We start from the raw sequence: 15426 nt of genomic DNA on the forward strand, positions 1-15426 counted from the left end.
GAAACTATCCAAACCAAACACAGCAGAGAATATATCCCTTGAGAAAAGGACTTTGGGGTTTGAATGATCAAGACCAGCTGTCTCCACTGATGCCACTCAATTTTTAACTTGGATGATTTGATGACAGTCAGAACATTGTTTAAAAATAAAAGTGCTAAGGAAAAACGAAAATTTCACTACAACTTTATTTTTTCATGTTACTTATTTTTATGTGTTCATATATAAACATCAAATTATGTTTTGATATTTACATCAAATACTGCATAAATGATTGAGATGTGTTAAATGCCATAGGCTCATAAGCACTTCTGTAATGCTCCAGTCTATTTTCATTTTCTTTTATATATGTATCGACATTTCTGCAAGGGATATATGTTTGCCTCCATATATTGTATTTTGTATGTGTATATACACAATGATGTCACATATTGTCAAAATTCAAGCTATCTGGCAAGTATATAAATATTTCTCTAAGCCAAAACTAGTGTTTATACTATTTTTGTCCTAACACAGTTATCAGACAATTTAAAAATTAAAAACATCACTGTGTGAAATGGCTACATAATGGAGACCCCAAAGTGTTTCATATTTGTTAATAATCAGGATACTCTCCACATGAAGGTCTTATCCTAGCATATGCTCAATATTTAAATATTGCCTCCCTTCCTATCTCAGACTCTGACATTTAAAAATGTTTATGTGGTTTTTTCCCCTTCCGTGTTCACACCAAGAAGAGTATAACAGATTCTGCTGCAATATCAGAATCAGATTCAAATTTTCCATTCAAAGGAAACTGAACTATATTGAGATCTGAACACTATAAAATAGCAGAGTATTTCACACAGTTAAATTTAGGGTATAACTTGGTTGATATCCTGAAGGTAGATTACAGAATTCAAAGTGTACAGAATGTACATATCTATGTGTACTTGTCTCTTCTCTAGATTGGGAACCTCTCTAAGAGGTGATGGTGTTGGTGATGAGAATGGGTAAAAAAAAAATCCTAATTTATTTAAAAACCCATACTTTCTCCTAATGAAATCTACAGCTTGTTCTATTGAGAAAGTGTGTGAGAGAGAGAGAGAGAGAGAAACCATTGCTTCTCCACCAATGTATTTTCATGGATATTTAAGAGAAATACTGATGGATATACAATCGAATGTAGAACATTAAGCAATTTTCTCGATAATTAAAGCAGAAGTACTGCTTATTATTTTAAACCTGATTTACTGAGAGTATGTCTAAACTGGCTCAATATTTCTCTTGAAATTATGAACAAAGACATCTATCAGCTCCACTGAAGGGCAAGTATACAGCAGTCAAATTCTCAGCCAAGACAACCACAGGCCCACCCTCCACTCCACTTTGTCCATGGCCCATGAACAATCCAGACCCAACCTTAAGCATTTTGTTTTTATCTGAACTAGAACCAGGAGGATATGTTATTTCATGTATTCATCCAACAAATAATTTTTGAGTACCTACCTCCACAGTTCATTGAATCTATATCACCACTGATTGTTAGGATGCTATTCTTTAATACCACCAGGGAAAAACATTGCCAATTTTTTTTAAATGACAGGTCATCAATTATAACACGAAATCCCATTTTTGAGATGTAAACGTGTTGGGGGGTGCATCATAAAATATGGGGTGGACAAGCATGGTTGTCAAGGGTACAGTGAGTAAAGACAAAGGTCTTGCCTCACAGAGTTCTGAGCCAGGGGAGCCTTGTCTGGAATTAAAAGAGGGCATCTCAACATCTGGTTCAATGTGGCCAGGGAGGAGAAGCTAGGAAGAGCGCTCTCCAGGGAAGTCCAATGCCTCAAACCAGAAGAGCAGCAAGTGTGCAAAAAACATGGTCACAAAAGGCATTTCAAGCCAAATGCAGTGGGAAAATACATTAAAGACCTTATTTGCAGCTTAACCATGGACTTCTTTCTTTCTTCTTCTCTTTTAAAATTCCCTCTCACCAGTCCTCCATCACCTCCACATCCCCATCTCCAATTTTCTGCCTCCTTTATTACTCATGTATGCCATTCTTCTCAAGTCCAAATATTTTTTATTCCTTTTCCTTTATCTCCCAAGAGACTGTCGTTAGCTTGTTCTAGCCACAAACCAAGCATATGACTAAATATGATTAATATTATTTCTGGCTGGTTTCTTGGGCACCTTTATATTGATAATTGATATCCTGTCTGGTTTTCTGGTTTTGTTTGATATATGATCTAGAGTTTCTTTCAAGCCATCAGAGGTGAATTCTCTTTGGTACTTTAGGTAATTGTTCAGTCCTAGTAATTAAAACAATGAAGGAAAATGTCACTGACACTTATCTCCAGTATGCTACTTGATGGCCAGAGGTCTTGAAGGCAAAAGATCAGTTTAAAACTGGTTTACCAGGTTCACCCCAAAGAATACAACTCCACCAAATCAAAAGAGCCCAAGTTTTTTTGAAATGGCTTTACTGATCATAAAAAGAATAAAAATCTTCAAAAGAAGATTTAACATTTATCAAATACCATCTATTGCTGTCAGATTAAAAAAAAAAAAAAACCACTCAAATGCTTACTACACACTGAAAATTATATTTTCTACAGACTACCAAATTTAAAAATATATACTTTGGTTCCTTTCCCTACAATTTAGTATTCATTGGAAATTCTCAAACACTGACATGCCTTTCTGAATAAACTCCCCTTCCTAACATTCCCACAGATGTTCCTTCTGGCTTCAGAATTCTACCAAAGAATTGTTACCATAAAGAAGCCAGAAAGAGTGATTCTGGATTGACTGCTTAATTCTGTCATCCCACAAACACAGACTGGACCCTTTCTCTCACCCAGGGATAAAAGAGTACATCAGACCTGGTGCCTATCTTGAGAAGTTGGCAGTATCCTGGCCTGAGGGTCACAGGTCACAGAGATGTGAACCAACTCAGGCTCTGCAATCTCTCACTACATCTCCTCCCGTCTCCCAGTGCAAGGAACGTACATCTCCAAATCGTAATTCCCCACTTCGTGAAATAGTAGTAACAATGTGAGTGCCACGCTGTGCTGAGTGGATTCACCCATGTCCGACTCTGAAACCCTGTGGGCTGTATCCCTCCAGGCTCCTCTGTCCATGGGATTCTTCAGGCAAGAATCCTGGAGTAGGTTGCTGTGCCCTTCTCCAGGGGATCTTCCCGACACGGGGATCAAACCTGTCTCTCTCTTATGTCTCCTGCATTGATTGGCAGACGGGTTATTTACCACTAGCACCATCTGGGAAGCCCTGATAATAACAATATCTACTAGCAAAGGTATAGAGCATACAGGGTCTCAAAAAGGGTCTGTAAAGACCAAGCACAATGGCACCCTGGAGGCGCCCCACAAAGGATGGTTTCTTATCTCCTTCCCTTAACAAACTTATTCATTTGCTATTACAGATACTTCCACGTGTAAATTATATTTTCCTTTGCTTTGCATTTATTTTCTTAATAGTTGCCTATTTCTAATTAACAATTAACAATTGTACTACTAAATGGGAGGGCAAGATGAAGGGGTCTTGGATCCCATAGAACAGTCTTTGATAGTTTTTTTAAAACTTAGCTCTAAGAATTATCTGTCTGATATACCTTGTTCCTTTCATTGTTCACAAGGAAATTTCGTGGCTTTTGTTTGCAAATATTCATACTCAGGACTTTCAGATAATCAATTGCTAGAAAATTCAGTCAGTGGTATTCTATGATGTGCTAGTAAGTAGAGAGCCTTGAAAGAAATAATCTTAGTTACAACAACCTCAATGGAATGCCAAGTGTTTGCCAAATACTGTTCTAAGCATCTTAGGGGTATTCATTCATTCAGACCTCACACCAACCCTACCAGACAGACATGACTGTTCTCCTTATTTCACAGACAAGGACATGGACAGAGAGATATGTTCAGTGACTTGCCCAAGGTCACATAGCCAGTGGAGGGAGTGAAGGAGCTTCCTGAATTTGAACCAAATAGTCCAGTTCAAGAGTCCAAGCTCTTCAACCTAACACCATACTATTTTGGGGAGGTTTTAAATCCTTCTTTGAAAATTACCCTGACATTACAGTACCTCACATATCAGCAACATTTGCTATGCAGCCAATAGCGATCTGTAGTGTTCTTGGCATAAATGGGCAAGTAAGTTCACATGTTTCTCTGAAGTTTTGTCTTAAATTAAAATATTTAATTTCAAATATTTTATGGGCTTCTACCAACCCAACTGGGAAGAGACTCTAATAGAGAAGAAAGGCAGGTGCTTCCAGGATCTGCTTTAAGATTTTGCTTAAATTAATGCTACTTTCTAGATCCTTTCTGTTAATAATAAGACTAAGGCTTATTGAACTTTTACTCAGTATATGTCGGGCATAGTAAGTGCTTCATATACATGATCTCACTTATCCCCGAAAACAACCCTATGAGGCAGGTACTGTATTTATCTTCATTGTATTGATAAAAGCACTGAGGCTCAGGGAAACCTGACCAGCTTGCGCAGCTGGTATGTCTGCAGAGCAGGGCTGGGACACCCACTCTTACCTGGAAAACACATGGTCCTCCAGGTCTCTCTCAAGAACCACCACGATGTACTGTTCATGTAAGTCTACACGAACATCAAACCATATGCCTCTGATCTTTTTTGTGCAACGGCCCCAGAGCGGTAAAGGCAAAGATCTCCATGTCTTGGAAAAGGGAGCTTGCAGGGGACCAAGGGTCTCCAATTAAATCTCATCCCAAGAAAAGTACCTACACCAGAGCAGAAGCAGGGGAACTCCAGCCTTCCTGCGGCTTCTCTCCCAAAGGAAGAAACTAAAAAGAGACAGTTAAAGTAGGATTTGCATGGGTGGTAAGTGAGGGAGACAGTCTTTGTGGGAGAGGGTCTTTGTAGGAGAAGAAAAGGCTCTGAATCACAAGACCATGGCAGCCATGGAGCCAAAGGGCTAAAAAGAGAAAGAGAGAAGCAGCAGAGCCAGCTGGAAAGAGGGTGAAACCACAGCACAGATGGAGACAGGAGTGTGAGCGGAAATAGGACAGCTCAGGCAGAAGCCACTCTTCTGCCCGTGTCAAAGTCTGGATGGTCTAGATGGAGAGTGTATTGGGGCCACCTCTAGCAGAACTGCTCCTTGCTTAGTCTAAGATTGGTCCTCTTCTCTCTAAAAAGTTTTATTTTTCTAAAAACATTAGTTCAGAGAACCCTTTGGAGAATACCAGAATAGCTCTAGACTACAGGGGTCAGGAACAGGGGTGGTGAGGGAGGGGGGGAAAAAAAAGGTTGGCTAGGCCAACTCTCTCCAGACAGCAACCAATCCCTGGGGATTTCTGGGTCATTTTACGCCTTTGGGGTTTTTACAATGACTATTTCAGGAAACTGGTACACAACATACTACATACGCACACGTCATATGATATTTTATTTGATGTTATAGGAGTCCAAGTGTGTCACCATGAATTTTAATTCTCAATGCCTGGGCTGCTCAGCTGTAACATCAGAGAAACAGTGTGTTAATTCAAGTTGAGTCAGGGCATGTATCTGGCTTTCTGCCAGACTAGCAGCATTAAGGGAGGTCTTTGGCCAATTACACCTATGTTGAAAAGCCTATCAAGTTTCAAGTGAAATGTGGCTATTTCTATCACCCTTTTGGGGGTTTGCATTGACATTCCATGATCTAGCTAGAAAGTCCTAGCAATAGCTAATATCTGACAGCAATCCAGAATTCCCCCTCACTGCTATAAAGAAGTCAACATGTACAGGTGAGATGGGCTGGGTTGCAAAGAGATCTTAATTTTTTTGCTTGTAGAAATGTATTTCTTACACGTAATTTTAAATCTTGATCATAAATTTCGTCCTATTTTCTTGTCCATCTAAGCTTAAAGAGATCTTATTTTTAAATAAATACATTTAAAACCAGGGGTGAATGCAAACTATTCTATATTGGATGGATAAACAACAAGGTCCTACTGTGTAGTAAAGGGAATTACATTCAATATCCTGTGATAAACCATAATGGAAAATAATATAAAAAAGAATGCATATATACATAACTGAATCACTTTGCTGTCCGGCATAAACTAATACAATATTGTAAATCAACTATACATCAATTTTTAAAAAGAAAGATAAATAAAACAATAAAACCAGGGGTCCAACAGTAAAGAAAATAAAAGTCATCACTAGCACTGTGGCATGTCTTTCACCTTAAGGGTTTTTAAAACTCCATCTGACCACCCAAGCCTCGCAGAGTTGTGCTGAGCAGGGAGGGAAGAGCACTCTGCATAACCAAGAGTCATTTGTTTTATGTATTCCTAATCCCAAAGCTCCAATTCCCAATTTAATCAGTCTCAATGGATTCTTTCTAGCCAGATAAGTGGTGCGCTAATCTTTACCCCCCCGCCCCCAAAAAAATGTTAAACCAAACAAAAAAGCATATGCTTCACAATACTTCAGCAGACTAAAAGGGTGGAGTGGTAGAGAGTAAAGGGGTAGATGAAGCAAGATTAATAGTTGATAACTGTTAGTAGTACATGGACATTCGTTTTACGACTCTCTACTTCTGTATGTTAGGAATTTTCCATAATAATTTTTTAATCCACAGAAGTACTAGGGATTTCTGAAAGTAAAACTACTGAAGTCTAGACTTGATAGGATGGTGTCAGTTATTTGTGTGTGCTTAATCACTCACTCATGTCCGACTCTTTGCGACCCTATGGACTGTAGCTTGCCAGGCTCCTCTGTCCGTGGAATTCTCCAGGCAAGAGTACTGGAGTGAGTTGTCATTTCCTTCTCCAGGGAATCATCCTGACCCAGGGATCAAACTCTTGTCTCCTGTGTCTCCTGCATTGCAGGCAGATTCTTTACCCACTTTAACCCAAATATAAGACAGTTATTTAGACCTCTGCAAATGGACCGGCCTGCCAGCTCACTCTATATCCTTCAGGTCCCTCCACTTCAGTCAACTTAATTGCCAACTGAGATGTGAGTTACTTGATCTGAACTTTCCCACCTCCTCGCCTTTGTGCATGTATTTCCCTCTGCTGGGAATGACCCTTATACCCCGGCTCCAACGACAAAAAAATCCAACCCTGGAAGGCCTATATCAAAAGTATCCCTGGTTAAGTCTCTAATTACAACATGTGGAAATAATCTCTTCCTCCCTTGTACTCCAGAACTTGGTTGGTGCCCTCTTGGGCCACAGCTCACTGTGGAACAATAATAATCATGAAATAAAGAAGGAGCGTGACCATAGCAGCTAATATGTACTAAAAGTTACTATGTACCAGGCACTTTAAATGTGTCATCACATTCAATCCTGACAGTACCCTTTGAGGCTATTATCTTTTATTATCACGTTTTACAGATGAAGATCCGAAATGCAAAGAGGTCCATGAGGAGCAATGGTGATCCAATATGATATGATGTCAGATGTATCACCATAAATGTTAAGCCTTTGTGCCTATGATCCTTCGCTATACCATCAGAGTGATATGGTATAAATCAGACAAAATTCTAACTTCCAGGAAGACCAGAGAGCCCATGTTCCTGATGACTACAATACTGACTATCCTTGTTCTTCCTACTGAATTTAAGCTCCTTCAGGGAAAGGACTGTCTTTCTCTATTTCTGTCCCCTACAAACACTGTCTAGCATAATGCCCTGTACATAGAAGATGCTCAGTAATGTCTTATTAACTGAACACTGAATTAACACAGAGCAGTTCTTCCTAGAGGCAACATCCAACTCTTATAATCCACCTCTCTGCCTCCACAAGGAAATCAGATGGACAAAGCAGCCCACAGAACTGCCCAGCATCTCTCCTCTCCACCAGCTCTATATACAAGGCCACAAAACTAAAATAGTTTTCACCTTCTCCCTACACTGACATTGTAAGTGACCAGAAAGAATTCTTCCCTGATGCTATTTCTATTTAGCCTCCAAACTAAGGGGGCTTCCCATGTGGCTCAGTGGTAAACAATCTGCCAGCCAATGCAGGAGACGCAACAGATACAGGTTTGATCCCTGGGTTGGGAAGATCCCCTGGAGGAGGAAATGGCAACCCGCCTCCAGCATTCTTGCCTGGAAAATCCCATGGACAGAGGAGCCTGGTGGGTTACAGTCCATGGGGTCTCAGAGAGTCAGACATGACTTAGAGGCTGAGCACACACCCGTGCACACACATATGCACTCCCAACGAAGGGCATCTCCCCTTTCCTCTGCAAAACTGCCACCTTCAGCAACCTAAGGAAAAGCCAAAAGGAACCAGACTGTCTAGGTAATGATCCGTGATCTGGAACTAAAGATAGGCTGCTCTCCCCTTCCGCTTTCAGACTTCCTAAACATAGTTTCTTTCCAACCAAATTACACCACACTGGTTTCTGGACATCTTTGACTATATTTTGACCTTATTCCTGAGTACACTGATGCTCTCTGTATTCTCTGGATGGCTCCAAAGAACAATCGGGGCTCAGCTCTTACCTAAGGTGCTGCTAGGTCTTACCCCAGGTAGCGTTCAAGAACTGAGCAAGTACTGACTAACAGGAAGGTGTAAGCTCCTGGTATAATCGAGGTCCTCCTTCCATTCTGGCTCTTAACCCAACTCCCACCATCAGTGTGAGCATTTTAACAGGGGAAATGAGAAGGACTCCTAGTCCCAAAAGAATGAGGCGATAACGGTAAAGGGATGAGCAACAGAGCTGTAATTTGGGACGAGTGCTGGTCACCAAAGCTGGCTCTAAATTCTGCCTCCTCTGGGCTCTCATAAGCTATGTTGCTGTATTGGTTTTGATTTTTAAAGATTTTTTTTTTTATATGGACCATTTTTAAAGTCTTTTTGAATTTGTTACAATACTGCTTATGTTTTATGTTTCAGTTTTTCCACCACAAGGAATCTTAGCTCCCTGACCAGGGATCAAACCTGCGCCCTTGCATTGGAAGGCAAAGTCTTCAGCACTGGACCACAAGGGAAGTCCCCCGTGTTGTTGTATTGTTCAGGGATATGAATTCCCCACATTATCTTTTACTGTAAGTTATTTGCTTTGGTCATAAGCTTAGACAGACCAGCAAAATACCCTGAGTAGTGTGTGTGTGTACACACATCTATTTACGAAGTGGTAGATGGGGCCACAGTGAATTGTGATATATCAAATAATATGCAAGTTTTATCTTATGTCACTCATCTTGACAGTCTTGCATTTTCAAAACTAATAAAAAACATAAGGAAACTGCTGCACAATCACCAGCCAAGGAATCTTGGCCACCAAGCTAAAAATCTAGTCATTTGTGTTGTACATTAAGTGTGAAGGCACGTATCATAGTTTGAGGTTTAAATGGGCAAATCAATACCTACAGAAAATCGACAGTTGCATGGCCAATTATTCTTTCAGCCAATGCTTTGTCAGTGCCTTCTGATTACACACACTTGTGCATTCTAGGCATTGCTTCTACTTTGCTTTTGTTTAGGTTACTTAATATTCCTCTTCTTCCAAGAAGCAGAGACTGCGGGTAAGGGAAGGAGGGCAGAGACCATCAGCAGTCAGTAATAGAGTCAGAGGCTATGTCCTATTTCCCTGGCTAGGGCACTTTCTGTCAGCAGCTGTGGCCCAGAGGGTTAACCTTCCAGCCATGTGTCCCTGATCACCTGGGAACCCAGAGTAATCTGTTCCCTCAACGCTTTCTCCCAAGAGCCATCATCATCCCTCAAAGAGCTCCCCCACTTTCTAAACCCACGCCTGTTATAGTGAGCTGCACAGGAGGGCAGACTCACCCTCAAGCTAAGAAAAGCCTTCTGGAGCGGGGCTTGCAATCTTCTTTCACAGTCTTTTAAATTTGCCCTAAGCTGCACTAAGAAAACTCCAAGGACTTCCTCTCTTATGAACGAACAAATCTCTTTCACAGAGAAGCATAACTTCTCAGAGATTCATAACCAGCCAAACACCATCACTTCTCTTGCAGCTGAAAAAAATTACATTTCTCCTTGGAGAAATAAGCTCACTTGTTCTTTCACTCTAATATTTTCTTCTTTTATCACAAGAAATTATACTGACCAAAATAAAGTATTTCTAATAGCTACTAGAAGGACAAAGACTGCACTGATTTCTTGAAACTACTGCCAACACAATACTGTGTTTAAGCACATCAATGACTAAACATATATTTTCTCTAAAGATAGCTGGAAAAGATGTTCATATGTATGTTTTACTTTCTCCAGTATAAATTGACCACAACCCGGACTCAAGCACATTCGTTTTTCCAGTAAATAGGAAAAAAGTAAAATATGGCATATTACTGTAAACAGTATCTCTAAAAAGAAGTCAGCTATCCCCCAAAGCATTTCAATATCAAAACATAGTATAAACGGCCCCTATGGTCTTCTGCTAGAAAACCAGAGTCACAAAGTGAAACATTAAAATGGAAATATATGAAAAGGGTTTCCCTCTAATAGGTAACACTAGCAACCCTGGAAGTTTAAGAGCACTATGATAAAATACGAGGTGAGTTAAAATTTCAGGAAAAAATTGCATTTATAAGCAGTAAATTTGCCTGTGGACTGATTGGTCAAAGGACGACACACAGAATAAGTGATGCTATCGTAACCACGCAGACTGTGGAGCGGGAAGGAGTTTCTTACTGTCAACATCTAGCTACTGTGGCTAGAATGAGTAAGAACTGTATTCTTCTCTCTTCTCCTGCTCTTTGGACATTTTATTTTTAATTAATGGTTGGTATCAGAGCTAAGTCCAAAGACTATTACATGTGCGATTTCCTAATGTGTTCCGCCAAAAATCTAAACAGAAATGAGACGACCTCAGAATGTCACAAGTGAGCATCCTCATTCTCTTTCAGTGTTTTCATTTAGTTGCAGCAAATGTTTTGCTTTAATGCAATTGAAAAGAAAAGAACATTTAGGGACAACATAGCTAGATCCCTCATAAAGCTTCATTTTCAAAAGCAGTGTTTGAATCTCTAAATAAATGACAATTCATTCTCTGTTTACTTTAGGTAAACAGAAAATGCATTGCGGAGCACTCGTTTTCAAAAGCTAATCAAGAACATTAGGTCCCAACAGATTCATTTAATAGAAATATAATAGGCATTCCTGCTCTCTTTTCATCTTGTCTCGCTGTAAATGCTAAAATGAACAGCAAATTAACCCTGCGTTGGAACAGAGTCCCTGTCACAGCTGAGATCCTCTCTCTCACGACTTGGAAACATCCCCGCATCTTGTCGCTGCTTTGACTTCTACATAGGAGAGACGAAAGCGCCTGATTGAGTTTGGCAAGAGAGTGCAGGAATACTTGAATTCTAAAGGGAGCACTGCGTGTCAACTCGGCTATCTTTCCTAGCAGAACAAAATATTACCATGTTGTCGCCTAAAATAGTGTACAATTAGGAAGTAGGAGGAGGGAAGGGGGTGGAATTGTTGTGTGGTTTTTTTTTTTCTCTCCAAGCTTACATATATCAACTGTCTTTCTCTATATTTTTAACTTTACTAGCCATTCTCCAAATGGCTGCTAATCAACTACTATACAGAACAAACTAATAAAGACAGGGCCATCCAAGCTCTATAATCAGATATAAAAGATGTGCAAACAATGTGAGATCTTATACTTCATATTCAGTGATATCAGAATTAGCATTAAGAACTCTATACAGAAAAACTATAATACTTCAAAAATTATGTAATAATGAACAAACCCTTTCAAAAACTGTTTTCACTGTGCTAAAGTAACATTCTAGACTTGTTGTAAGTATGTTATTCTTACAAGTAGTTCGCAGTTATTCTTGAAGGCAAGCCTTGGAGTTTCCTTAGCATAGTGCTGCTGGGGAAAATTTTCAGCATGTCCATCTTCATCTCTAGCCTGAAGGGAAATATAATGGCCTATTTAGGGACTTACAAATAATGGAAGAAAAAAAGCTAAAAGCATAACAGCTCAGATCATTAAACAAACGGGAATCCAGAAATCACAACATCATTAAGAAATTTGTTTAAATACGCAGTACGCCTTTTAGATATCAAAATTTAGGATTTATTTTTCTTTACATAGTTCAGTTTGAACATGCAAATTCATTGTGGTGTAATATTTTAAATGATACAAAACAAAACAAAATCAAATAATTTTGCTGAAAATTACCACCACTTCAGACTTCCAGTGACTTTTTTTTTTTTTTGCACATTTAGGATTATATGACATACATACGTGTTTAAACTTTTTGGCATGCTTAAGCAATTTGTAGATAATGCACTTAAAAAAAATTCTAATAGCAAGGCCATAAGAAAAGCAATTTGCATAGTTATATTTTGCATTGTCATACTATTAGAGATAAACTGATTCCCCTCAATTTTTAAATAAAGATCTGAAAGGAGCAATGATCTAGTAAGAACAATGATTCTTAAATCAAATGCAGTAAAAATAAAAAAGATTTAATTAAGAAGCTGCATTAAAAGTTACTGGTTATTTTCATCTACACTGTTAATTAAGAAAGCTGAAGTTTAAATGGAGACATTTAACAGAGCCCATTAGCAATACCCCTTGCATACAGTCTTCCCTTTCTAATCTCCATCAGTTTCTGGTTTGGAGTTGGAGAGAGGAAAACGGTAGGCGAAAGGAGGCGTGTCCGCAGCGCGCTCATTAAACCATCCATTTGGTGACACTTGCACTCCGCTCTGCTCTCCTCTTATCTCAGCCCTAGCTGCTCTCTCTTTCCTGGCCCTTCTGAAATTCACAGCTGAGCTGTCTCCCTCACATATGGCTTGCATATAATTATGCATATTCCATTTTGCACTGCATTAAAATGATGAGCTCCTGGCTCCCTGCCAGCTGATTTTAAAATGCCCAAGTGAAGTAGGAAAAAGGAGAGAAACACAGGGAGAGCCGCACAGGAAGCAGCAGGTAGTTCTGTCTGCTGTCTCTTTAGATAAAATGTACGTCTGGCACCAGGGGAACAGCTGAGAACTACCTGTTGTGATGTATGGATTGAGGGGGAGAAAACAACGCGCATACGTCGGCAGAGCGGTGACAGCGCCCAGCATTGTTTCTCTTTTAACGGCCTCAAAGCTGCCCCTGACAAGGACCACTCGGAGCTCTCAGCTAGGCTAGGGATTGTCAGTTTAGAAAGGGATCCCTATTCGGTACATTTTAGAAGGGGCAGCTTGTCTTTAATAAAGGCTTCTGCTATTTATTGCAGGGAGGGAACTGATGGGATTTGCAAGTGGACTGTCATGGTAGGAATACTGGGATTACAAGAAGTATTTTTGAGATTTACAAACATCTCCGGGATTTTGTGCCTTTTAATTGTACCTTCCCCTGCAACCCACCACCAAATCAGAATAAAATGAAAATGTAGTTGCAGGATTGGACTATGTGTGACAAAGAAAAAAGTGTAAGCGTGCTCATGCCCAATGGCTATCAAGGCACTGGAACCAATGATATTTCTTCTCCCAGCATCAGTCCTACTTTGCAGCTACATCAGAGAAAGCCAATAGAGCCTTAAAGGGGGCCCATTTAAGCAGACCGTATACATAAAAGGCAGCAGTGTAAAAAGCAATAAGATGCCAATGGGTAGCAAACATGTCAGATTCTTCTTAAGTGAATTTTAAGGCATTTTGTAGAGGTACAGGTCTCTTGAAGGCAGAGACCACATCTACTTCATCTTTCTTACTCTGCTACGCCCAGCACCTTACTTTCAGTTAGTTCTTAAACATTTCCGTGATGAAAAAAACCCCATACATGGATAGTAACTAGACCTAGGCACAACTCTGTAGAAAAATGCCACCTCAAAATATGCTAAACTTGGTGGTAGGTTTATTATATTCCTGATGCACTATGATGCAAATGCTTGGAAACATACACTGCATATAGTTTGCAAGGGCTACTATTTACATATATATGTCTATATTCAATATATATGTATTTTGTGTATAAATATTCATAAGGTGGAATATGTTTATTATGCATGTACTATGTATACACATTCATACACACCAGATGCCTGGGGATATTTTCAACATTAGTGGCAAAAATACATTCATTTCACTTACATGTAAGGTGCTCACAATGCTTTTTCTGTTTTTAAAGGATGAAAAAAAAACCCATTAAGATTTGTGCTTCGTCAAAGAGGCCATAGATTTTATATAAAGCCTCATAAATTATGAGGTTAAATAAAACAGCAGGAGAAAAGAAAGGAGGAGGGTTGGAATGATTAGGAGTGGTGAGAGAAAGGCAGAAATTTGCTTCTTTATTAAGCCATGTATTTGCCTCTGCATCACACCCCATGGAGCTTGGAAGGGTCTGCCTCTGACAATGAACCTGATTCTTGAGTCTAAGAAATTCCATCCCCCAGCCATTCACTGTGTTTCCACCACACACCAGAGACGGAACGCACACGACACACAGGGAGACCTAGCACCATCACCCTCGTGTGTGTGTGCACACACAAGCGCTCACACACCTCTCACAGAAGCAATCCCCTCTGCATTCTCAAGTTTTTGTTAATGTAAAAGCTTAAATTACTTTTACCAGCCTAAGTGAAATTAGGTGAATCCATCTAAGGCAGTAGTTCTCTGCTCTGGCTACACAGTAGAATCATCTGCAGTGGTTTTTAACATATTGGTGCCTGACCCCCCAACCCTGCCATGTTTCCAAGATTCTGATTTAATTGGACCTTGACACGGGTGGTTTTGTTGCTGTTTTAAGCTCTCAGGTAATAGTAATGCACAGGCAGCCCAAGAAGCACTGATACAAGAAGTTTGCCTGGAGGGGAGAATTCAGAGGAGACCCTGAGTGAATTTGGATGGTCTACAGCCAGGCCCCAGGCCCTCTGGAGTGAATAGCTACGCAACACTAGGAAGATCCAGGATGTGGACCCAGCAGTGGGGCTTTCTCTGAAGATTTAAGAGATTACATGGCTAGTTGTGGTGGTTTCGTTGCTAAATTGTGTCCGACTCTATGCTACTCCATGGATTTAGCCTGCCAGGCTCCTCTGTCCTTGGGGATGTTCCAGGCAAGAATACTGGAGTGGGTTGCCATTTCCTTCTCCAGGGGATTGTCTCCACCCAGGAATCAAACCTGGGTCTCCTGCACTGCAGGCGGATTCTTTACCAACCGAGCTACCAGGGAAGCCCCACATGGCTAGTTGCTTATGAGCAAAAAAAGAAAAAATCTACCTAGTTTTAGTTTCTAGTGTGACAATCTTGGAAGACCTACTATACCTCATCCTAAAAAGACCTTCCTGAACCTCACTAACCAAATCAAATAGCTCGCACCTGCCTTTCTTACGCCTGACACAGATGCACCCTTACACTGGCTGCTGTGACTTCTGTCTTCTCCATCAGACTACGAGTTTCCTAAGGGCTTCTCACCATTGGATCTTTGGTCCCACTCACTGACTGGAGCCTGGTAAGTGCTCTGTAGGAACGAGCTTCAT

At 40.2% G+C, this 15426-nt stretch overlaps 1 protein-coding gene across 2 annotated transcripts in view; it reads right to left on the reverse strand.

The window, feature by feature from the left end:
• Window positions 1–15426, reverse strand: part of SOBP (sine oculis binding protein homolog) — a 165513-nt gene that overhangs the window by 57293 nt on the left and 92794 nt on the right. Inside the window, exon 5 of one of the 2 annotated variants that reach the window (XM_061131747.1) lies at window positions 11766–11861. The exons of the other annotated variant lie outside the window; for it this stretch is intronic. Within the exon in view, the coding sequence (XP_060987730.1) occupies window positions 11766–11861 (96 nt within the window). The remainder of the gene's footprint in view (window positions 1–11765; window positions 11862–15426) is intronic. 2 annotated transcript variants of the gene reach the window in all.

The sequence above is a fragment of the Dama dama genome, chromosome 28 (genome assembly GCF_033118175.1).
Source record: "Dama dama isolate Ldn47 chromosome 28, ASM3311817v1, whole genome shotgun sequence".
In the NCBI taxonomy this organism is placed as follows: domain Eukaryota; kingdom Metazoa; phylum Chordata; class Mammalia; order Artiodactyla; family Cervidae; genus Dama; species Dama dama.